This window comes from Hesperophylax consimilis, chromosome 18 (assembly GCF_061612785.1).
Source record: "Hesperophylax consimilis isolate HC1 chromosome 18, BYU_Hcon_1.0, whole genome shotgun sequence".
NCBI lineage: Eukaryota > Metazoa > Arthropoda > Insecta > Trichoptera > Limnephilidae > Hesperophylax > Hesperophylax consimilis.
This window is the reverse complement of record NC_142853.1, coordinates 23,662,992-23,688,743: the sequence shown is the minus strand read 5'-3', so window position 1 is coordinate 23,688,743 and position 25,752 is coordinate 23,662,992. Positions and strand designations below refer to the sequence as shown.

Below are 25,752 nucleotides of genomic sequence, written 5' to 3'. Positions count from 1 at the left end.
CTTGACTTGGCCGGATTCGATTTTTGTCGATAAGAACAAAAAATATAGATTCCTGGCGAGAAATTATTTATTTTGAAAGCCCGTTTTTTTCGCTTTTATTGAAATTCTTCAAAAAACGGTTTTTCCCAAAATTCGTAGTAATATATATTTTTTTAATGTGAATACCGCATTCCTTCGTACTGTCCGGAGCCAGTGGCTCTATGGTATTCCCAATTGGGATATGTTGTGAGGTTAAAGGGAGTGGGAAAGGAAAGGGAAGGATGGGAAGCACCTGGCTATTCAGATGTGGTTTCCAAACACGGTTCGATTCTGAATGGTGGTGTCTCACCAGGGCGATACTGAGATTATATATAATGTGTTTTAACCATTGATGAGACGATGGTTTGTTGTAGTAACGTTAGTACAGGTTTGACTAATTTGAGTTTCAGTAGGTTGAGAAATAGTATTCCCACACAGACATAGGAATTAATAGACGAGAAGATATGGGCGAGGGGTAAAATCAACTGTTGAAGAACGAAGGGAGTGAAGCTGACTGTGATTCGTCAATAAATCAATCTGACAGTAAATAGGTATCTCGCATTATAATATCACCATTTACTTCTTAAAAGTAAAATCTGCTTTGAATGAATAGACATTTTTACATGGGAGCGCAAATTACTCGCCACGTTATGAACAAATTTGCGAAGTCCAAATTCGGCAAAGTAAGGCAGCTTCTATTTTCAGAGTCGTAGTTAGTTTCAGAGTATTTAGTTAAGACACTTTTATAAATGTTCATAATTTACTTCCCAGCAACCAACCAGCTTTGTGTTTCGCGTCCAGACGTTTCTCGATGTGATAGTAACAACTGATTCATATTATACGATGTGAATATGCTTAAAATAAAGTAAAATAATGCTTATATATGGAATGTAATACGACAATTGGGTTTATTCTCTTTTTTCACATCTATTTTTACCAGTTTTCATAGTACAAGTCAAAATTTTGCCGTGTTATTTCGTAATGTATTCCCACAATAATAATGGTTACAAATCCGCTGTCAATATCCAACCAAATAGTACCGTGGAGCTGTGTTGTGGAGTGTTCTAAATCTTTGGTCTAATTTTAAGATTGCTTAACTGTGGAGGTCGTAAAACGTGGCCTGGTTTTTAGCGTAACTGTTTAATTTACCAATACAGCATTTGTTGAACAGCTGTGTATATAATTTAAATGATACAGACTTCAATTATTAGTATACTAGCGCAGATGCAGACCAGTGAAAAATCACGGGATAGTCGATTAAATATTTATGAAAAAAATGTCATTTTTTACCTCCAATTAATTGTTCTCCAACACTCTTAACTGCGATCGACCGGAAACTACCGAATCCGGTCCACGCACCGATTCTCACGTAACAATGGAACGCTTTTCGACGAGATATTAACGACATAATATTATCTACTGAATTGCGTTTTTTGTGGTATGGATAAATCTATGGCCATTAATGTATTAAGTACCCCATTGCAAAACTAGATTAGCTCTAAGGCGTATTAATTTTATCACCCTAAAATGTATAACACACTATTTACAGCTTTTGATGAGACATTGTTACGTCAAAACATTAACTATTATAAAAAACACATCAAATCTAAAATGGATAAAATGCACCGAAATGGATGCATTGTGCAATGCCATGAATTCATGCCCTTGTTTTTGCTTTTATTGCACAATATTTTTGTTTTTTGATTTCACAATTTTTTTATTCTTTTATAAAACTTCTTCTTTCTAAAACATTAGTAGGTACCATATTTTTTTAACTTCCCTGAAAATGTCACATTTTATTTTATTTTTTGTTTACATTTCACGACGTATACCCGGCGTGTTACTTTACTTTCTAAAAATATTATATTCATGTTTTATATACATAAATCTTCCGGAAGAAATACTCTATCCAAATCCTATCTTATCAAAATTCGTTGCGAAGTTTAGAAGAACAAACAGACAGATGCGGATAGCGACTTTATTTTACTTGATACACCTTAGATATGTTATAATATACCCACGCACACGCTTTGATTTTGTTGGATTTCTCGCTACGTACTACAATGTTTTTATTTATTTGTATAACTATTCCAATGCTGTGTTAAAACTTTAAAAAAAATTTAATCATATTGGCTTACCTACCAATGGCACAACAGGGCCGTAGTCAATGAAACAGATCTTCTGAAGTTCTTGCATACATAATCAGCCTTGTCCCCATTACGCCCAATAGAACCACCATTCATTAATACATATCATTTATACGTTTTATAATATAATTATGTTAACCGAATGCGGATCTTTGTTTACAAAGAGGCCGGTCGACAGACAGACGCCGCCACATGTTTTTTGTGTGTGATGCTCTAATAACTATTTAGGTAGACACTGTTAACGAGTTGTCTAGAATTCAAATAATAAGTATGAGCTATTTAATTCTTAAGGCGAAGCTTAATGCCAAATCACTATTTTGATTAATCTTTACAACGAATCGGTGTACATTATGAATACCAAAAAATATGCTTTAGATAAATTGAAGGTTTTCCTATCGCTTCGCTTGAGTAGAATACAAAGAACAAAATAAATAACTCAAAAAAAAAATACAAAAGCCAACCACTAATTTTTTTTTCAATAGAAATGTATGAACGCGTAAAGGAAACAACTTTAAAAAATACAGTATTATAGCCAAGATTATCTGTGACAGTTTCACTTGATTAACTTTTTTGCTTTCTTATAAAATTATTTACAAAATAAATAAAAATCAGTTTTTTGCTTGAAATCGAACGTTACTAGACTCCAAATATGATTTAAGATTTTCACGGCCAAAAGTATTTTTGTTATTTGTTTTTAGGGTGTTATGCCGTGTTGCGCTAACTCCTTCTTCAGCCAACGTTTCGGACAGCATTGCAGTGTCCATCATCAGGGCAGATGTGTTATTTTAAATAACACATTTAAATAACACATCTGCCCTGATGATGGACATTGCAATGCTGTCCGAAACGTTGGCTAAATAAGGAGTTAGCGCAACACGGCATAACACCCCAAAAAGCAAATAACAAAAAAAAAAGTTACTAGACTCCGTTTGTCAAGCGATTTTAATGCCTATTACCTACGATATAAGGTATTCCAAGAATATACACATTTTTGGCTTGTTGCTTCCTCTTAATTCATACATCCATTGATTAATTTATTGATTTAGAGAGTACTTCATGGTTTTTGTGTCTCAAGAATCGCGGAAACGCGCCATATCTATCTCTCTATATAAATAAAAATGTAAATATTCGTTTGTTAAAAATCTTAATTCTCCGAAAGTTCTTCACCGATTGCTTTGAAATTTTGACAAAACGTTGCATCCGAATACGCGTGTGTTTTCATATACCTATATTATATTGACAAAACGTTGCATTCGAATACGCGTGTGTTTTCATATACCTATATTATATTGACAAAACGTTGCATTCGAATACGCGTGTGTTTTCATATACCTATATTATATTGACAAAACGTTGCATTCGAATACGCGTGTGTTTTCATATACCTATATTATATTGACAAAACGTTGCATTCGAATACGCGTGTGTTTTCATATACCTATATTATATTGACAAAACGTTGCATTCGAATACGCGTGTGTTTTCATATACCTATATTATATTGACAAAACGTTGCATTCGAATACGCGTGTGTTTTCATATACCTATATTATATTGACAAAACGTTGCATTCGAATACGCGTGTGTTTTCATATACCTATATTATATTGACAAAACGTTGCATTCGAATACGCGTGTGTTTTCATATACCTATATTATATTGACAAAACGTTGCATTCGAATACGCGTGTGTTTTCATATACCTATATTATATTGACAAAACGTTGCATCCGAATACGCGTGTGTTTTCATATACCTATATTATATTGACAAAACGTTGCATTCGAATACGCGTGTGTTTTCATATACCTATATTATATTGACAAAACGTTGCATTCGAATACCCGTGTGTTTTCATATACCTATATTATATTGACAAAACGTTGCATCCGAATACGCGTGTGTTTTCATATACCTATATTATATTGACAAAACGTTGCATTCGAATACGCGTGTGTTTTCATATACCTATATTATATTGACAAAACGTTGCATCCGAATACGCGTGTGTTTTCATATACCTATATTATATTGACAAAACGTTGCATCCGAATACGCGTGTGTTTTCATATACCTATATTATATTGACAAAACGTTGCATCCGAATACGCGTGTGTTTTCATATACCTATATTATATTGACAAAACGTTGCATCCGAATACGCGTGTGTTTTCATATACCTATATTATATTGACAAAACGTTGCATCCGAATACGCGTGTGTTTTCATATACCTATATTATATTGACAAAACGTTGCATCCGAATACGCGTGTGTTTTCATATACCTATATTATATTGACAAAACGTTGCATCCGAATACGCGTGTGTTTTCATATACCTATATTATATTGACAAAACGTTGCATTCGAATACGCGTGTGTTTTCATATACCTATATTATATTGACAAAACGTTGCATTCGAATACGCGTGTGTTTTCATATACCTATATTATATTGACAAAACGTTGCATTCGAATACGCGTGTGTTTTCATATACCTATATTATATTGACAAAACGTTGCATTCGAATACGCGTGTGTTTTCATATACCTATATTATATTGACAAAACGTTGCATTCGAATACGCGTGTGTTTTCATATACCTATATTATATTGACAAAACGTTGCATTCGAATACGCGTGTGTTTTCATATACCTATATTATATTGACAAAACGTTGCATTCGAATACGCGTGTGTTTTCATATACCTATATTATATTGACAAAACGTTGCATTCGAATACGCGTGTGTTTTCATATACCTATATTATATTGACAAAACGTTGCATTCGAATACGCGTGTGTTTTCATATACCTATATTATATTGACAAAACGTTGCATTCGAATACGCGTGTGTTTTCATATACCTATATTATATTGACAAAACGTTGCATTCGAATACGCGTGTGTTTTCATATACCTATATTATATTGACAAAACGTTGCATTCGAATACGCGTGTGTTTTCATATACCTATATTATATTGACAAAACGTTGCATTCGAATACGCGTGTGTTTTCATATACCTATATTATATTGACAAAACGTTGCATTCGAATACGCGTGTGTTTTCATATACCTATATTATATTGACAAAACGTTGCATTCGAATACGCGTGTGTTTTCATATACCTATATTATATTGACAAAACGTTGCATCCGAATACGCGTGTGTTTTCATATACCTATATTATATTGACAAAACGTTGCATTCGAATACGCGTGTGTTTTCATATACCTATATTATATTGACAAAACGTTGCATCCGAATACGCGTGTGTTTTCATATACCTATATTATATTGACAAAACGTTGCATTCGAATACGCGTGTGTTTTCATATACCTATATTATATTGACAAAACGTTGCATTCGAATACCCGTGTGTTTTCATATACCTATATTATATTGACAAAACGTTGCATCCGAATACGCGTGTGTTTTCATATACCTATATTATATTGACAAAACGTTGCATTCGAATACGCGTGTGTTTTCATATACCTATATTATATTGACAAAACGTTGCATCCGAATACGCGTGTGTTTTCATATACCTATATTATATTGACAAAACGTTGCATCCGAATACGCGTGTGTTTTCATATACCTATATTATATTGACAAAACGTTGCATTCGAATACGCGTGTGTTTTCATATACCTATATTATATTGACAAAACGTTGCATTCGAATACGCGTGTGTTTTCATATACCTATATTATATTGACAAAACGTTGCATCCGAATACGCGTGTGTTTTCATATACCTATATTATATTGACAAAACGTTGCATTCGAATACGCGTGTGTTTTCATATACCTATATTATATTGACAAAACGTTGCATTCGAATACGCGTGTGTTTTCATATACCTATATTATATTGACAAAACGTTGCATTCGAATACGCGTGTGTTTTCATATACCTATATTATATTGACAAAACGTTGCATCCGAATACGCGTGTGTTTTCATATACCTATATTATATTGACAAAACGTTGCATCCGAATACGCGTGTGTTTTCATATACCTATATTATATTGACAAAACGTTGCATTCGAATACGCGTGTGTTTTCATATACCTATATTATATTGACAAAACGTTGCATTCGAATACGCGTGTGTTTTCATATACCTATATTATATTGACAAAACGTTGCATCCGAATACGCGTGTGTTTTCATATACCTATATTATATTGACAAAACGTTGCATTCGAATACGCGTGTGTTTTCATATACCTATATTATATTGACAAAACGTTGCATTCGAATACGCGTGTGTTTTCATATACCTATATTATATTGACAAAACGTTGCATCCGAATACGCGTGTGTTTTCATATACCTATATTATATTGACAAAACGTTGCATCCGAATACGCGTGTGTTTTCATATACCTATATTATATTGACAAAACGTTGCATCCGAATACGCGTGTGTTTTCATATACCTATATTATATTGACAAAACGTTGCATCCGAATACGCGTGTGTTTTCATATACCTATATTATATTGACAAAACGTTGCATTCGAATACGCGTGTGTTTTCATATACCTATATTATATTGACAAAACGTTGCATCCGAATACGCGTGTGTTTTCATATACCTATATTATATTGACAAAACGTTGCATCCGAATACGCGTGTGTTTTCATATACCTATATTATATTGACAAAACGTTGCATCCGAATACGCGTGTGTTTTCATATACCTATATTATATTGACAAAACGTTGCATTCGAATACGCGTGTGTTTTCATATACCTATATTATATTGACTAAACGTTGCATTCGAATACGCGTGTGTTTTCATATACCTATATTATATTGACAAAACGTTGCATTCGAATACGCGTGTGTTTTCATATACCTATATTATATTGACAAAACGTTGCATCCGAATACGCGTGTGTTTTCATATACCTATATTATATTGACAAAACGTTGCATTCGAATACGCGTGTGTTTTCATATACCTATATTATATTGACAAAACGTTGCATTCGAATACGCGTGTGTTTTCATATACCTATATTATATTGACAAAACGTTGCATCCGAATACGCGTGTGTTTTCATATACCTATATTATATTGACAAAACGTTGCATTCGAATACGCGTGTGTTTTCATATGCCTATATTATATTGACAAAACGTTGCATTCGAATACGCGTGTGTTTTCATATACCTATATTATATTGACAAAACGTTGCATTCGAATACGCGTGTGTTTTCATATACCTATATTATATTGACAAAACGTTGCATTCGAATACGCGTGTGTTTTCATATACCTATATTATATTGACAAAACGTTGCATTCGAATACGCGTGTGTTTTCATATACCTATATTATATTGACAAAACGTTGCATTCGAATACGCGTGTGTTTTCATATACCTATATTATATTGACAAAACGTTGCATTCGAATACGCGTGTGTTTTCATATACCTATATTATATTGACAAAACGTTGCATTCGAATACGCGTGTGTTTTCATATACCTATATTATATTGACAAAACTTTGCATCCGAATACGCGTGTGTTTTCATATACCTATATTATATTGACAAAACGTTGCATTCGAATACGCGTGTGTTTTCATATACCTATATTATATTGACAAAACTTTGCATCCGAATACGCGTGTGTTTTCATATACCTATATTATATTGACAAAACGTTGCATTCGAATACGCGTGTGTTTTCATATACCTATATTATATTGATGTCACCTGCGACAGGTAAAAACATGTTATTTTTTAAAACAGCGCTACATGTTGGACGTAAAAGCAACACGAGCTATTGTTCATCTATCTGCACAGACATGCTGAGCCACAGCAACCCGTGACGGGTTACAGCTAGTTACCAATAATCACTTCTCTATTGCGGTAGCCACAGTTTAAAAATGTCTCCCGAATAATGATTAATGATGAGAGGAAAGATGATTGTAATACAAGGCGATGATTAGTGGAAGCATGCATTCCATAATGATTGGTCGGTGGCTGAGTTGGCATCGCGTCTGGGTCCCATCCAAGCGTCGTACTTTGTTTCGTTTCATACACCTGCGGGGTGTATTTAACCCCAATACGAAGAAAATTTGTGATGAACAATATAATTTTTTTAAATAAAATATTTGAAAATCTTTAAAACCACCTTTCCACAATGATTCATTTGTTGCTTGTTTTTGATCGTGTACAGTATTTACAAGTTTTTAGAAAACATATAAATTTTAAGATCACGGTTAGCCCACTATTTACACTGAGCTTTTCAGGATTATATATATATTTAAAATATTACTTTACATTTCCCGAAGCCTTTCATTCTTCGGCTTTCTCCTCCATATCACGAAAAATTCCTGCTTGAAAATCTCGTATGTGGTGCCTGCTAAATAACAAAAGCTTGATGCAGGCAGGGTCGGTCGTGGGGGAAAATGTCGAAACTCATTTGAATAGAAAATAAGTTGCTCTATTTAAAAATATATATAAATTAACGTGCGATTTTGATATACTCTCAAACATAAGTTATGTGCTTTGTAGAGCACATAAGTTATGTTTTATTTTCGAAAAAGCTAAAATAGTTTGCATTAAAGTATTAAACAGACATTCCAAAGTTAGTTCCATTTTTTTCCGAACCAATTTGTTTACAAAAAATAATAGATATATTTTGTTTTACTCTTGTACATTAAATGATTTCATGTTAGAAATACTGTACATTAGTGTACATCCTATTTGTCGTTTTTTTATTATTTTTTTAAAAGAAAGACAAACTTTCCCGCGTACGGGAAACACGAATAACCGGGGTTACGAATCACCTGACAATATTTGAAAATCTCCTACTACCACCACAGTAAGCGGAAAATGTTGCTTGTGTTGTGTTGTGATGGAGGATATATAGGTACTTATTACAGACATAGGAATTAATAGACGAGAAGATAATGGCGAGGGGTAAAATCAACTGTTGAAGAACGAAGGGCGTAAGGCTGACTGTGATTCGTCAATAAATCAATCTGACAGTAAATAGGCATCTCGCATTATAATATCACCATTTACTTCTTAAAAGTAAAATCTGCTTTTGAATGAATAGACATTTTTACATGGGAGCGAAAATTACTCGCCACGTTATGAACAAATTTGCGAAGTCCAAATTCGGCAAAAAAATTCGGTTGTATTTTCAGAGTCGAATATTTCGTTTAATTATTTAGTTAAGACACTTTTATAAATGTTCATAATTTACTTCCCAGCAACCAACCAGCTTTGTGTTTCGCGTCCAGACGTTTCTCGATGTGATAGTATATGTTTCTAAAACTGATCTATATTATACGATGTGAATATGCTTAAAATAAAGTAAAATAATGCTTATATATGGAATGTAATACGACAATTGGGTTTATTTTCTTTTTCACATCTATTTTTACAAGTTTTCATAGTACAAGTCAACATTTTGCCGTGTTATTTCGTAAAATGAACCGATGATGCCTCGACCATAGTTCGCACAAGAATGATGACGTCACGTTTTCAAATTTCACTTGAGGCCATACGCCAGCACAGCCGGTTCCAATGGAACCGGTATGGGGAGTGGGGATAATACGCTTTTAATCACTTAGGGCAGGTCTACTAATATTCATATGTCTATGGTACTTATACTTTTTCATATGTTTTAAAATGTATATTGATGGAAATTATTTTTAAAAACACGTAATTTTTCGAGATATTGTCGAGTATAAATATATTGGCTGTTATTATTGGGGACATACATATTCTTCTACGAAGACATATTTTTGTGTGGGAAAATAAACATTGGAATTTCGAAAAAAGTTATTTGTCTTTTTTTACTTCTACCATCATGTAGATTTATCCCTGGACACCCTGTATAATGCCACGCATATCTGATCATCGTCCTTTTAATTTTATATTGCGATGTATTGCATGTGTACATTACAATATAATATTGTACGTATTGTATACTGTTTAGTGAGGCAGTGAGTCCGCGAGCGCACAGCGCACGCATCGCCCGACCTGCCCCAAGCCGACCGGCTGAGATAGGCCACGGAACACGGAGACGGAGGTAGAGCGATACAGCGGTACCTACCTCCTCCTTCATGTACTACATAGTATATCTCCTGCAGACGATATAATAATATTATCCAGGGACACCCGCAGTTGGACGGGCCGAAAACGCGCACCCCCCCCGATGACGCACGAGTTCGATTTGACACTTTTTGTTCATTTTAAATGTTTTTCATATGTTTCTGGCTTTCACCCTTCATTCAATTTCTTAATTTATATGGAAGATTGGAGTCGAGTTCAGACTTAGAAGAGATGAGATGTTGAACGGAGGGGAGGCAATTTTAGATAAAGCTTGAGTGAAGAGAGGATGTTTGCTTAGAGTCAGACAACCAAAAAATATTTGATCTAAAATTCCCACTTCTAGACCACAGAAAGTACGATATGTAGGTACGTATGTAGGTACGTCATGTTTTCAAAAGATTCCAGATAATATCGCCTAACCTCACATAACCTAACTTAACCTAAACTAACTAAAGTTAAACTCACCTAACGTTAACTTTAATACTGTTTATATACTAGCTGTTCCCCGCCACGCGTTCCTGTGGATCAGTCTGTGCAGATAGAGAAACAATAGCGCCATTGATTTTGAGTCCAACAGATGGCGCTATGTTAAAAAATATGTTTTTCCTGTCACATGTGACATATAGTACAGGTACTACGTTGCGTCAAAATTTCAAAGTAATCTGTGAAGAACTTTTGGAGATTTAATATTTTTAACAAACGAACATTTACATTTTTATTTATATAAATAGATAATGTAATAACAACTTGAATACAAATATAATTCTGGCCGTTTATTTATTGTATTATTAACCTCAACCTCACAACCTGCTTTGTTTATTTTAGGAATATTGTCATTTTACAATAAGTTTACTTGCGTCTGTATTAATTATATTCTTCATTCACTAGAATCAACGACGTCAGAAGATTCACACGTATTCATTTTAGCGTCGACACACCGCCGTGAATAGACTGGCCTGCGATTTAATTCAATTCGTTGCTGCGCATAAAAAATCATCTCTAAAACAGTAAAGTTAAAGTTTTCCTTAAAAGATATATTATTAGTTTGTGGTGTATTAAGAAAAACTATCTCATCTGAAGACCTCCTGGACTAAGGACTAAGAAGGATAGCTCCTGGACTCTTAAGCCCAAAAGTCGTGAGTTTTTTCCACATAATAGTGTGTCACTGGCCCTGGTGAGAGACCACCATTGAATATTGAAAAATTGCCTTAGTGATTATTTGTGAATATCCCGGTTCTCCCCAAAAATCTACGGAAATACCGGTCAATGGCTGAGTTGGCATCGCGTTTGGTCCCACCCAGGCATGTTGGGTTTAATTCCTCGGCTCGCTAAGTCTTCCATCACGACACAATGAAAATTTCCGTTTACTGTGGTGGTAGTAGGAGATTTTCAAATATTGTCAGGCTATTCGTAAACCGGGAACGTTTGTCACTTGCCTCTTACAGCTTACAGCCTCGCAACATACTTCCAAGTTTCATGTCATAGCTGCACTAGCGACGGACTGTTAATATATACTCATTGGACAAACATTCTTTGACATTCTATTTTACTCGCTTAGTTATCATTCAAAATGATAACGGTAAACTAAATAAACCTTTTAATTTTAGTTGTTCAATGGTAAAATTAATAATCTGTTTTGGGCAATAAATAAATAATAAGTACCCCCTCATCTGTGTTCACTATCTCCAGGTAAGTTTGAGGGTCGAGAGTGGGCGGCCTACGCACGTAAATATTTGTTTGTTATTTTTGGAATTCGATTTAAATATAAACCTTATGTTATTTATGAACGTTTTCCCTGAAGTCTCGCGTACAGAAGAAAATAATATGCTTTGGGGCTTGGGATTACAACTCTGTATGATTTCTTTCGTGTGGATTATTTTAGAATCCTATTTTCGAGACCATAAAATTGTTTTTTTATTTTATTTTGAAATACATCTGTTTGAATTTAACGTTTGTTTTTTTGAATGAATGAAGTGGAATCTTGCTAGTGGAAATTGACCCACTTCCCGACATCCGTTCGAGCTGAAATTAGCAGATAGACTCGCTGTCGATGCAATGCAGGTAGCAATCATGCATACACGCGGACATATACGCATTTCTCTGAAATTGGAAGACATTACAGCAGTTAATATACGAAATAAATGTCAGTCCTACCCAAATGGGATTTGGCTCAGTTGTTATGGTGATTGACTCCAGTCCCCGGGTAGGAAGGTTCACTCCTCAGTTAAATATATTTTTTTAAGTTTTAAAAAAGATTTTAAAACTTCACTTCATTTTAAGAGCGAGTCACTGGAGAGCAAGGTTTAATCCTCAGTCCATGTTTTTTTTTTCTCTTTGAATTTGGCTACTAACTTGCTCTAGAGATAGCGCTACTTGATCGAAAATTAAAAAAAATAATAATAGATAGTAAAAAAAACATTGTTTTTTTAATGGATTGAATTTTTATTGTATTTAATAATTGGGAATATGACGGCTCAAATCAAATAACAGAGAAAGGTTGTTTGCCATTCAAATTTAGTCTAAAGCCAAATTACTTTTTTGAAATTGAAATTATTAAAAAAAAAAAAAAAAGATTTTCGCTGTTGATTTTGGTTGTTATTTGTATTTCTCCATTCCATCCTTCGGTATTAATTCGTCCGTATATTAAAATTATATGCTTTTCGTATATTAGTGATAAATATGATATCGCTTCATTTACACATTTACAGGACAAACTCCATAACGAAGCGATGGGATTGATCCTTGTGGATCGGTTAAAGGCTAAAAACTTGGTGTAGCGCTTAAATATAATTTGGAATGGATTTTTTCACAATTCAATAGCAATTTACTTAGTTTTTCTTTGTTCCACATTAGAATTATCGCCCAAATCAGATATCACCATTTTTGAATCGAAAATGGTTTTAAATCACTCCTTCCCACCCTCTATTTTCTTTTAACTAAAGACATTCCTTTCCCTCCACTTCAAGTTTAGGAGTTCCATCGGGGTTGTTGGTCCCCTGCAATCGAAATCTTACAATTGACAGTAAAACTGCCGTATGTTGATTTTACACGAATGTCCGTTATTAACCTTTAAAAAGTAAAAAAAGACGTTCAACATGTTATAAGAAATTCTCCACAACTCGTGTGAATTCCTTTTGTTGAGGTCATTACATTACACCCAATACTATCTGGGATTAATGCATATAGCATCCTTAGTTTTTAATTATTTGATTAAGGTACCAGAAAGTACTCTTAAACGACCCTTTTTTTTGATTGGTATGAATTCATGTCAGGTGCTCTAGTTTGATGAAATTGTGGCCCATCTAATGTAGAAGTCAAACTATTGTTTGAAGAAATAAACAGTCTTCATTCACGAGCGATTCTTAAATTTGACATAGGCACTTCCATCTGTAAGCTCCAGATAATTATGTACCCTTAAAAAAAGGTTTTATTGCATTAATTCAGATCTTTTTTACGAGTGTCGTTTGTGAGAAGACATACACAATGACCTATCCAGCGGTATGTCTTTATATGAACACGGTAGTGTGAGTTTTGGTTGCATCGCACGTCTCACGACACTGCATCGCACTATCACTGCGTCGTCACTGTTGCGAGCACTCGCAGCCGCTGCATCGCACCCCCGCGGTCGCCAAGTGCGGCAGTACGCCGTGCGCCGAGCGCTCCTCCAGCGCGTGGTGGCGGTGTGGCGGGCACGCTCGCGTGTCTGGGCGCACTTTGGCCCCGCCGAGCGTCAGGCGGGGGCCCGGGCCCCGGGCCAATGCACACCATGCTCCCGCCTTTGGCGCCGAAATTATTTATGCCCCGGACGCGCATTGACTGGGAAACGCCGAGATTTGCCCTGTCAGCCAAGATTTTAGACATCTAACCCATATAATAATAAAACAGAACAATGACGAAACAGAATATTGAGGAAAAGTGAAAGAAAGAACAAACCCATCCTAACCTAACAACCACCTTATCTATTATTTTATCTTGACTGCTTGTCACCGTTATGTTTTATTCGGTTACCATACGATATTACGTCACTCGAACCCAAGTAAATAATGTGTATTTTAAAACTAGATAATGTCTCATGTCTCACTATCTCTAAACTTGAATAGCGATTAAAAGCAGGCAAACTAGATGTCATCTAAAATCAATAAAATCGAAAATTAATTAAATTTCAATACCTCTTCTGTTTTTCTATGTTTTACTATTAAAAAAATGGCGTCTTATAGATATTCTCAAAACTTTATAGCTCGTAACAGAAATGATATTATTTAGAGCTTGTATTTGCGTCGACCTTAAAATTTCAATCAAGAAAAGCTTTGCAAATTTCCCTACTCAAGATTATCTATTATTTGTCTTCTTCAGACAAATCTATACCTATGACCGGTCAGTGGCCGAGTTGACATCGCGCACTCAGGCGTAGTGTGTTCAATTCCTCGGCTGGCTAAGTCCTCCATCACAACACAAGCAACATTTTCAGCTTACTGTGGTGGTAGTAGGAGATTTTCAAATATTGTCAGGCTATTCGTAAACCGGGAATGTTTGTATTTCTTTTAAAAAAAAATATATATATATATATCTATATGTATATATATATATATATATAAATAAAAATGTAAACGTTCGTTTGTACAAAATCTTAAATCTCCGAACATTCTTCACATTGGCTTTAAAATTTTGAAACAACGGTGCAATCGAATACGCGTGTGTTTTTATGTACCTATATGTATAGATGTCAACTGTTAAAGATATGTGCACAAGATGTTTTTCATTCGTCTGAGCGGAAAGGTAGCAAAAAGACATAAATAAAGTTTTTCGTGAAATATCCCAAATGAAAATGTCCTAAAAATTCGAAATGTGTGCGTACAATAAAGAATCAATTTCGCACCTGTAAAAATATAAACTAAATTGAAAATTTCTCCGTCATAATTTAATTGTCGGCTTCTGCTTGAATGAAGTAGACACCTTTTCGAGAAGATTTAGTTCATTGGTAGAAAGAAGCCCAGTGACGTATCACCGCGTGGGCTGCCCACGCGCTATTTGTCACACTCGGTTCCTTACTTAGTTCACACTTTCGAAAGATGAATTTCTGCTTATTTCAGATCAGATAAGGCGACGTACTCTCCGAAATATCCTCGGAAATCACGCACTTCTTACGCTGTTGGCAATGAGGTTTATACAAATATGCCTTTTATATACAGGGTTTTCCAATAAGAGGTGTTATTTTGATATTCAATCGTAAAAGATCAATGGTTTCGTTGCTTGTGTGACACGTAGCGCCGTCTTGTTGAAAGTGTAAACGTTGTCCAGATCAATACCATCCAATTCCGGCCATAAAAAATCATTAATCGTGTCTCGATAGCGCAATCCATTCACCGTAACTGTTGCTCCAGCCTCATTTTCGAAAAAGTAAGGTCCAATGACTCCGCCGGACCATAAACCGCACCAAACAGTCACACGTTGAGGATAGAGAGGCTTTTCAACAATAACTCTTGGGTTTTCCGAGCCCCAGATCGACAATTTTGCTTGTTGACGAAGCCACCGAGGTGGAAATGGGCCTCATCACTCAAGATGATTTGCATTTGATTCATTTGTGAATTTTAATAATTTAAATGCGTTGTTGAAGCGTGTATCGTTCCATTTTTATTAATGACGTAGTTTCTACTTGTCAAATGTCAAAAAATGACAGCTTCAAAAGTAACATCTACCGAAATAGCGGGCTATTCAAAATAACACCTCTTATTGAAAAACCCTGTATATTCCAATATGCCTGTCGAATTACTCAAAAAAACGCCAAAAAGCGTGTTTTATTTTATTCAAAATTTTACATGTTTTCTGATAAAATTTAAAAAAACGAAATATGTTACATTGTACAATAAAACCATTTACTACATACCTAACACTCGAAAATTATGACATCCGATACCTGAAAGCAATTTTACAAGTCTGATAATATATTTGTTAATAATTTAGGCCAAGATGTTCTTTAATCGTTACATTTTACTAAAGAATCTACGTTTAATCTAGGTATTTCGGATGTTTGAAGAATTTTTTTAAACATCAAGGTTTGCCACTGATTCTAGGCGCGTCTCTAGTGTTTAATGCTCCAATGCATCAACAATATCGCCATGTCTGCCGCTGTTCCTAACAGGGCCATTTAACTCTTTCCCCCGTTTTTAGACTTGCGATTTCCATCGCGCATAATATTACACGGGTTAATGGCCGAATTCGCCTGCGGAATGGCGGCATTAAATATTCCCCACACATTGGCTGCAATAAGTCTCGGAGGGTGAATACTGGCATACATTACCAGGAGTCATATTTGTGATGATATATTGTCTGCTCTGCCGCACAGTGGGCTGAAAATCGCCTTTCATAGACATAGAGACTTGAATTTTCAAGGGTATTTTTTTTGCTAGAAATGGATTCTGCTGATCATTACTATGCTATAAAATGTCGTACGAAGCAATTGCGTGTACAAATGAAGGAGTTATAATTTTTTTAAGAAAAATTTGTATGGCGCTGACATTAAAAATGAATCTAATAAATCTCTGGAATCATAAGGTTGGCCGTTCTATCTTTACACACAGATAATACTACTATTTATTTGTATTTTTTTGACATACTTCATATTGTGGCGCAAGGTGCGATTTTTTTTTTTAAATCCTAAAGTGGAAAAAAAATCTTTTTTTTGTTGATGAATCATTTTAATGCTTAAATGCTTTACATATGAGTATACTTTGTCTAGTTTACAATATTTTATTTACACTGCAAGCCAAAACACTGTGCACAGTGGGCTGAAAATCGCCTTTCATAGACATAGAGACTTGAATTTTCAAGTGTATTTTTTTTGGCTAGAAATGAATTCTGCTGATCATTAATATGCTATAAAATTTTGTATGAAGGAATTGCGTGTACAAATGAAGGAGTCATCATTTTTTTAAGAAAAAATTGTATGGAACTGACATTAAAAATGAGGCTATCTCTGGAATCATAAGGTTGACCATTATATCCTTACACACAAATATACTACTATTTATTTGTATTTTTTTGACATACTTTGTACTGTGGCGAAACTTGTCATTTTTTTTTTTAAATCCTCAAAGTTGAAAAAAAAACTTTTTTATGTTGAAGATTCATTTTAATGCTTAAATGCTTTACATATGAGTATGCTTTGTCTAGTTTACAATATTTTATTTACACTGCAAGCCTAAAAGCATTTAAGCATTAAAATGAATCATCAACATTAAAAAGGGTTTTTTTCAACTTTGAGGATTTAAAAAAAAAAAAATCGCACCTTGCGCCACAATATGAAGTATGTCAAAAAAATACAAATAAATAGTAGTATTATCTGTGTGTAAAGATAGAACGGCCAACCTTATGATTCCAGAGATAGCCTCATTTTTAATGTCAGCGCCATACAAATTTTTCTTAAAAAAATTATAACTCCTTCATTTGTACACGCAATTGCTTCGTACGACATTTTATAGCATAGTAATGATCAGCAAAATCCATTTCTAGCAAAAAAAAATACCCTTGAAAATTCAAGTCTCTATGTCTATGAAAGGCGATTTTCAGCCCACTGTGTGCCGCCGGGCCCTGGGTGCATCGCGGGGCCGGCGCCGCCACTGGACGCAAGCGAAAAATTACTTCGAAAATTGATAAATTGAGGGCAAGTGGCTCAGCCTCAAAATGTCATCCACTTCCACCAAATATTATTAAATATTTACACCTTTTATTTTATGCTTATCATATATTAAACAAGGTACTCCACTTCTTGTGTCACTATTATTGTTTCGGTTGAATTCACAGTGTCAACGACAGCAAAAATATTGCATGTTTTTTTTAATTTTTTTTTTTTATATTAACTCCACACAGGAGGCCCTGAAGAAAATAATTTCCCTCAGGGCCTATGTCATCTTTGAGGATGCTGTGTGGAGGGTCTTTTTGTGGAGAGGAAGGAGTGAACATGGGTCTTGAAGAGTCCCATGTTGTAGGAGGGAGGAAACACAGAGGCCGGCAGTTCGTTCCACAGCCGAGCTGTTGAACTTAAGAACGAATCGTAGAAGCGACCCGTTCTCATGTGACAAATGTCAACTGTGTACAAATGTTGGGCGCGCGTTTGGCGTGTATCCCGACTACGCACCGGTGCCGAAGGGATCAATGACAATGTTAAAATATTGTATGCAAAAATTTATTCCATTTCGAGTTCAATATAAAAATATTTTATTTTTTCTAACAATAATGTCAAATGAATCAATGTATAACTGTGAACTCTTATTAAAGTGTATTCGTTTTGTTTTGTTATTAGGTGTACTATGCCAAGAAGAAGCGGAGAGCGCAGCAGTCGCAGGGGGATGACGGAACGCACAAGAAGGAGCGCAAGCTCTACAATGACGGCTTTGACGACGACAACCACGACTATATCATCAAGCATGGGGAGAAGTTCCTCGACCGGTACGAGATCGATTCCCTCATAGGAAAGGGATCCTTCGGACAGGTTCGTCCCATTTATATTCATACTAAGGTTTATCTGTAATGCAGTTATTCATACAAACGGCATTGAAGCCGATATGAAGTAGTGAGGTTAAATATGTTTGGGTTGTATCTTAACCGACGTTCTTATCAGAAGGACATAAGGCAGCCTAGTAAAGAAGCAGCAATCTAACTTTTTGCATCAGCCTTTTGACTTGAAAACTCTAGTCCAGGTATACACAGGGCATTGTGAACATGCTAACATGTGCTGTATATCAACAATCTGATAAGATTCAACAAAAAATACAGGGTGTTGTTTATTCTGGAAGATTATTATTAATTAATTAACACAAAATATATATTTTATTAACTAGTAGTCATTAACAAGAAGTTGTCAATACTAGCAGTCCACAAAAGAGCTCCGATACTAATGCATGAACATGACCAGTTAATTATTAAATTGGCAGAGAAAGGATATAAGTAGACTTAACAGTACACCTGATATCCCTTAGGTTTGTTTGAGATAAAACCATTTAGACAGGTAAAATGAGGTTGTCTACTAATTTAATATTTTTATGAAAATATATTATATTTAAATAATATTCTAATAATATCAATGAAATTAGTTTTTCGATATCTTCTCTAAAAATGACTGAGCTTTCAAAGTGAACTTGGATAAAGCATATGCAATAGTGTCTTGTGTCTTGTGTCTCATGGCTTTACACTAGACACCATTCAGTATAAGTTCATAATTCTAATGGCAGTGATACCGTACCGTGGCACATGTACACGCTTTTCAGCCAGCCGCATCAACGTTTTGACCGCTTATGCCTTGTACTAAAAGTTATGTCCTCGGCAAGCTCTAATTAATATGACGAATTTTTAAAAAAATTGTCAGAGAAAACCTCATTGCGAATTCGGGCTTTGGATGGTTGAAAGGACTACTGACAAACTTGTGTGGGGTTCAATCCTCTCTAACTAAACTTGTATGAGATGGCTTAATGTTTGCTTGATATTTTAAGTGATTTTTCTCTTATTTTCAGGTGGTGAAAGCCTTCGACCTGGAGGAGCAGTGCCAAGTGGCAATTAAAATTATAAAGAACAAAAAGCCCTTCCTAAACCAGGCGCAAATAGAAGTTAAATTATTAGAGATGATGAATCGGGCGGACACGGATAACAAATATTATATAGGTAAATATTCTAAGAATCTAGGCAACTGGCTATTTTATACTTCCATCTATGAAAATAATACAGTGCTCTCTCAATAATTCTACACCCCAAAAACTGGGCAAGTGTCCCATACAAAATATTAAAAAAAAAAAAAATTTCACAGTTTTTTTTTATATATATATATTGAACTATGTTTATTAACTTATAGTAAGAGTAAGTCAGTAAGTCTTTTAGAAGTAAATAAAATAATAACTTTTTTCGACACATAGCTCTCTCAATAATTCTACACCCCAAAAACTGGGCAAGTGTCTCATACAAAATATTAAAAAAAAAAAAAATTTTCACAGTTTTTTTTTATATATATATATTGAACTATGTTTATTAACTATTAGTAAGAGTAAGTCAGTAAGTCTTTTAGAAGTAAATAAAATAATAACTTTTTTCGACACATAGCACTCTTTTTAGGGTGAATTGCCTAATACAAAAAAAAAACTTTTTTCGAAATTTTAAGGTAGTTTGTTTATAGGTAATTTTTTTTTTAACTTTAAAACTACCTTATAATGTTGGAATTTCGAAAAAAGTTATTACCTTTTTTACCATCGTGTAGAATCCCCTCGAAGTTAGCGCACTTTACCCCCAGATGCCCTGTATCAAAAATTATATATTTATTTATAACTAGTGGACCTCGCAATGCTTCGCTATTGCTAATGTCTTTCTCGAGCGTCTCCGACATCTTCCACCATTCACTGCTTTCTACCACAATGTTACTGTTAAAAAACCACATTACATTTATTTTGATTCGAGACCGTATCTCATTCTGATGCCGACATATTGCGTTAAGTATTCTTCGGGCATCCTCGACTTCTTCTACTATTCAAACCACTCTCTAAACACTCTTGGCACTAATAAGAACAAACTTATACATTTTCAGCGACATCGGTTGACTGCTTTTCGAGTTTTGCGAGTACAAACAAACGCAGGCTGAATTTTTATATAATACAATAAAATTTTAAAGCATGCTTTTTCACCTTTTAAAGGCAATTTTTAGGTTTCAGATATACTATATTTATTTGGATTTTGTTGCAAAGCGGAAATACTCTGTACTTAAATACTTCTGTCAAAATTTGGCAGAGTTAACAAATCGTACTTTAAATTTACTTAAATAGCCTTCGCTCTCAGAAATCGTATTTTTAATAAATTTTCTGCTAAAAGAACATTGCCTTTCTGCGTAAAATGTCGCCAGTAATCGGTGTATGCTGCTGACGCTCTTGCAATAATCACGAAGAAGGTTCAAGCCTAGGTACGCAGCGGACCTCAGAATTTGACATGCGAATACTGCGGATTATAGCAGTTGTCAGATAAACGAGCGGTGGATTACTCGGCGAGCACTGAACCTACTTATATTATGTTTTCAATAATTATTGTAGACACACAAAATCAGATAAATAAAAATGATTATTGTTGTGTGGTTTCGTCATTTGGTTAGATTGCAATGTGAAGTATGCAATATGTATTGTGACTGACCCACTTTAGTCTCAAATGTTTTGACCCAGATTAGGCATTCTACTTCCCCCCATTAGTTTTATGGTTCCTCATTATGATTTTAATGCAGTTTTTACATGCATATTTCATTATTCATTTCTCGGAAATTTATTGCAAATCTGGGCCAAACTAGCAAAAGCATAATGATGAGCCACTATCCATTAAACATTGATGGCAACCCATTGCAATCAATTAAAATTGCAGTAAATAGTGCATTTAATCATTTTGTAAGAAAAAACTATTCTTTATTTATTTGCTAACGGACCAAGTCCAATTAACACATTACATATTACACAAAGTTATGAAAAAAATAGGGCACAAAAACAATAGACATAATGTCAAGTCAAGACAGGAACAAGGTTTTGATGGAGTTCTCAACTTCAGTCATATAAATACAAAATGTTACTTGCATAATGACTGACGAAAATTATTTAGGCTTACACCAAAAAATTCAAGGTTGACAAGTCTTGCCCATACACATACAAATTGTTCTAAAAATCCTCTATTTTTTTTTTAAATTTGTGGATACCGTGTACATGAGTTGAAAAGAATGCTCAATTTTATGATGTTTTGAATTTATTCTTAAAAATCGCCACTTGGCGATGCACCACGTCAAAAAAACATCACCAAAAAGTGTTATTTTATTTTGCGAAATTCAGGCACAAATATTTAAATTTTTTATGATCATTTCCTAAAGAACTTAATTTGCCACATTATACAATAAAACTATAACCGAAAATGGGTTCATAAGTAGGAGATTTTGAACTTTTAAGCAGTTTTTATAAGCCTGATACTATATTTTTTTTCTAGGCTTATAAAAAGACTTACCGAAAAAATGCTCCAATATTTTACAGACCGAGATGTGTTTTACTCGCAGTATTTAATTAAAACATCCAAAATATATCTAAACGATCAAATTTTCGAATCGAAAACAAACGATTTTGCAATACTAGTAATGTAAAATACCTTAATTATAAGGCCTTCACATTATTATTAATCATTATGTCAATGTCTGTCTGTGATGATATTGTTGGTAAACAGACAGGCACTGTCATATTGTTTTTGTGAGCAGTTTTCAATGTACATTATTGTACTGTATTTCTGTACTGATGTACAGAAATAATAACATAATTGCATATGTAAGACATTCCTATCTTATTTATAGCAATAATCATATTAAATTTATTGGAATTAATTGTAAAGGTTATAATATATCAATGTAATTAAAACAAAAGGGGAATCAATTCATGATTAAATTGATAATTCTTAAATATGAGTTATGAGATAAAAATGAGGGAAAATAATCAGGTCTCAGTAGCTCAGTGGTTAGTGTTGCCCCGATAAGACAGCAACTCGATGCACTCTCACTACTATGAGATAGTTAAGAGAGCTCCTCCAGGGTTAGAGCGGTCACGAAGATAGCTAAAATAAACAACTGTATTTGAGATGTGAAAAAAATTATTACTTTCATAAAAATTAACATAATAACACACCAAAAATATATTCAGATAGCGGCACCTAAGAAAGTATGTAACCTGTTTGATTGAAAATTTGATCGCTTAAGAAATATATTAGATTCTTTAATTAAATACTGCGAGTAGAACACATCTTGGCCTTTGAAATAATCAAGCATTTTTTTGATCAGAAAGGCAAAGGCATTGAAGTATCAGGCCTATAAAAACTGCTTTTAAGTTCAAAATCTCCTACTTACGAATCCTTTTTCAGTTAAGACTATGACTGTATAACTAGCTGACGTGTACCCGATGTTGCTCGACTTTTCAGCGCCCTTGAGGTGATTTTGCACAAAAACGGCGCTATACAAGTCATCCAATTATTATTATTATTTCTATAAACATAATATGCATGTATTCAGCGCCCTTGAGGTGATTTTTCACGAAAACAGCGCTATATAAATTAGCCACATATTATTATTATATACATATATATAAACCTTCCGGAAGAAATTGTCTTTACGATAGTGAAAACTCTATCAAAATCCACACAGCACACAAATAGACTGAGACGAAAAACGATTTTATTTTATACTATTTAGAGATGTGGTAAATTAAGTTTTTTAGAAAATTATTGTAGAACATTTGATTATTTGTGCCTGTACTTCGCAAACTAAAATAAAACACACTGTTTGGTGATTTTTTTTTCATACAAAATAGGCAGCTACTGTTAAGCGGGAATTTAAACCATATCGCAATCTATGTGTGGAGTGTGATTGTTAGTGGCTTGATTCCAAAATAGTCAGCTAGTGTTAAGCGGGAATGTAAACCATATCGCAATCTATACATGGAGTGTGATTGTTATGGACCCGATTTCAAAATAGGCAGCTAGTGTTAAGCGGGAATGTAAACCATATTGCAATCTATATATGGAGTGTGATTGTTAGCGGCCCGATTCCAAATGTAACACGACATTGTGCATTGACTTAATATTATTTTTATAGGTGTGTTGAATTGTCACTGTGTTGAGTTTAGTTGTCCGGTTACTGTCTTTTGCTCGATGAATCTATGTTTAATGTTTAATGTTTATGATTTCCTAGATTTCAATATTATTTTTCAGTGTTTTAAAAAAAAATTCTTTCTTTTTTTCAGTGAAATTGAAAAGACATTTTATGTGGCGAAACCATCTGTGTCTTGTATTCGAGTTACTCTCCTATAACCTGTATGACCTGCTGAGGAACACAAACTTTAGAGGGGTGTCATTGAACCTTACGCGCAAATTTGCGCAGCAGTTGTGCACCGCATTATTATTTCTAAGTACACCTGGTGAGTTCATTTTACTATTGGCATTAGCTCTAAGAGATTCTCTATTGATTATAATATTATTATTAACGGTCATCATTTTATATTGTGGCATTGAACAACTAATTTGCAACCAACATGATTCTATGAAGAACAATGAATCATTAACATAAGTCTGCATTGCTAGGTAGGACATAATATTATGGAATAAATTGAAAAGACAAAAGGGAAGTTTTTTTTGCTTTTATTCTAGGTTAAGTGTTATTTACATACTTACAGCCTTACTAAAAAAGGTGGTGTAAATATTACGCGCCGCGTAAGGTCAGAATAGTGAAAAACTTGACTTATTACCATGGCGTTTGTTTGGCTAAAACAAGGCCGGCTTTGCCACACCAATATTAAACGGGTGCGTGTAAGAATCTTAATTAGTAAGACTTTCTTTTTTGTCATGAAATTTTTTCAAAATGATAATTAGGTTTTAGAGAATTTTCTTCTGCCAAGCTTAAATGAATAAATTAATTGTAACACTTAAAAACATTAAAACCATATTTAGATTTCCATTACACTTAAAAACATATTTAAATTTCATTATACTTAAAAACATATTTTAAAGTTTATGTAACACATGCTTTCAAATTTTCAGTATCACAAAAATGTGTGTTCTTGTTTGGTGACTTGCCTGAATGCCAAAGAAATGTGTACTCTCTATTGAGAAATAATCGCTTTCTAAAACAAGTTAATAAATGTCGATGACAAACCATTTTACCACCCATTCCTCAATCTTTTTTTTCACCCTTTTCTCCGTGGGCAGAATAGCGAAATGCTAAAAAATCATATTTGTTTTCAAATTAAATTACATTGAATTATTAATAAATATTCAAACAATAATTTTATGATGGGTATGTGTATCGCCATCCCGAGAACTAATCATTGGATAACCAACACCTCTGCAATTATTAGGTCGCCCCACAGTGGTTCGCCATGTAAGGCGACTTCCATGTTTTATTATGGGTATGGGTATCGCCATCCTGAGAATCGTTTATTGGATAACCAACGCCTCTACAATTAGGTCACCCCACAGTGGTTCGCTATGTTAGGGGACTTCCATGTTTTGGCGGCGGATGCGTCTACCCACCAGCAGCGCGGCGGGCCAGATCAGAAGAGGCTGGTTGAGTGAGACCCTTTGATCTCTCCAGCCAGGCTCTCTCATCGCTTTGCACCGCATTGAGAGGGATAGATTCATACATTACTCCTGGACACACTGACCGCCAGATTTCTACCCACCCCTCATAACCATAAACAACCATTGTGTAACCAAAATAAAAAAAATAAACATTTAATATGACTTATTGTTTTCTGTTTCAGAATTAAATATAATCCACTGTGACTTAAAACCTGAAAATATTTTATTATGTAACCCAAAACGATCGGCGATAAAAATAGTAGATTTTGGAAGTTCGTGTCAATTGGGCCATAGGGTAAGTACAACAAACATTTACAATTTTATCATTTTCTATTATTTTTAAATCACCTATTACAAAAATATATTATTT

The 25,752-nt window shown here is 34.3% G+C and overlaps 1 protein-coding gene across 4 annotated transcripts in view; it reads left to right on the top strand.

The window, feature by feature from the left end:
• Positions 1–25,752, top strand: part of mnb (minibrain) — a 126,579-nt gene that overhangs the window by 80,033 nt on the left and 20,794 nt on the right. For all 4 annotated transcript variants that reach the window (XM_089642706.1, XM_089642709.1, XM_089642705.1 and 1 more), the window contains exons 5-8: positions 18,571–18,759; positions 19,778–19,925; positions 24,050–24,223; positions 25,565–25,677. In XM_089642706.1, the coding sequence (XP_089498832.1) occupies positions 18,571–18,759; positions 19,778–19,925; positions 24,050–24,223; positions 25,565–25,677 (624 nt within the window). The remainder of the gene's footprint in view (positions 1–18,570; positions 18,760–19,777; positions 19,926–24,049; positions 24,224–25,564; positions 25,678–25,752) is intronic.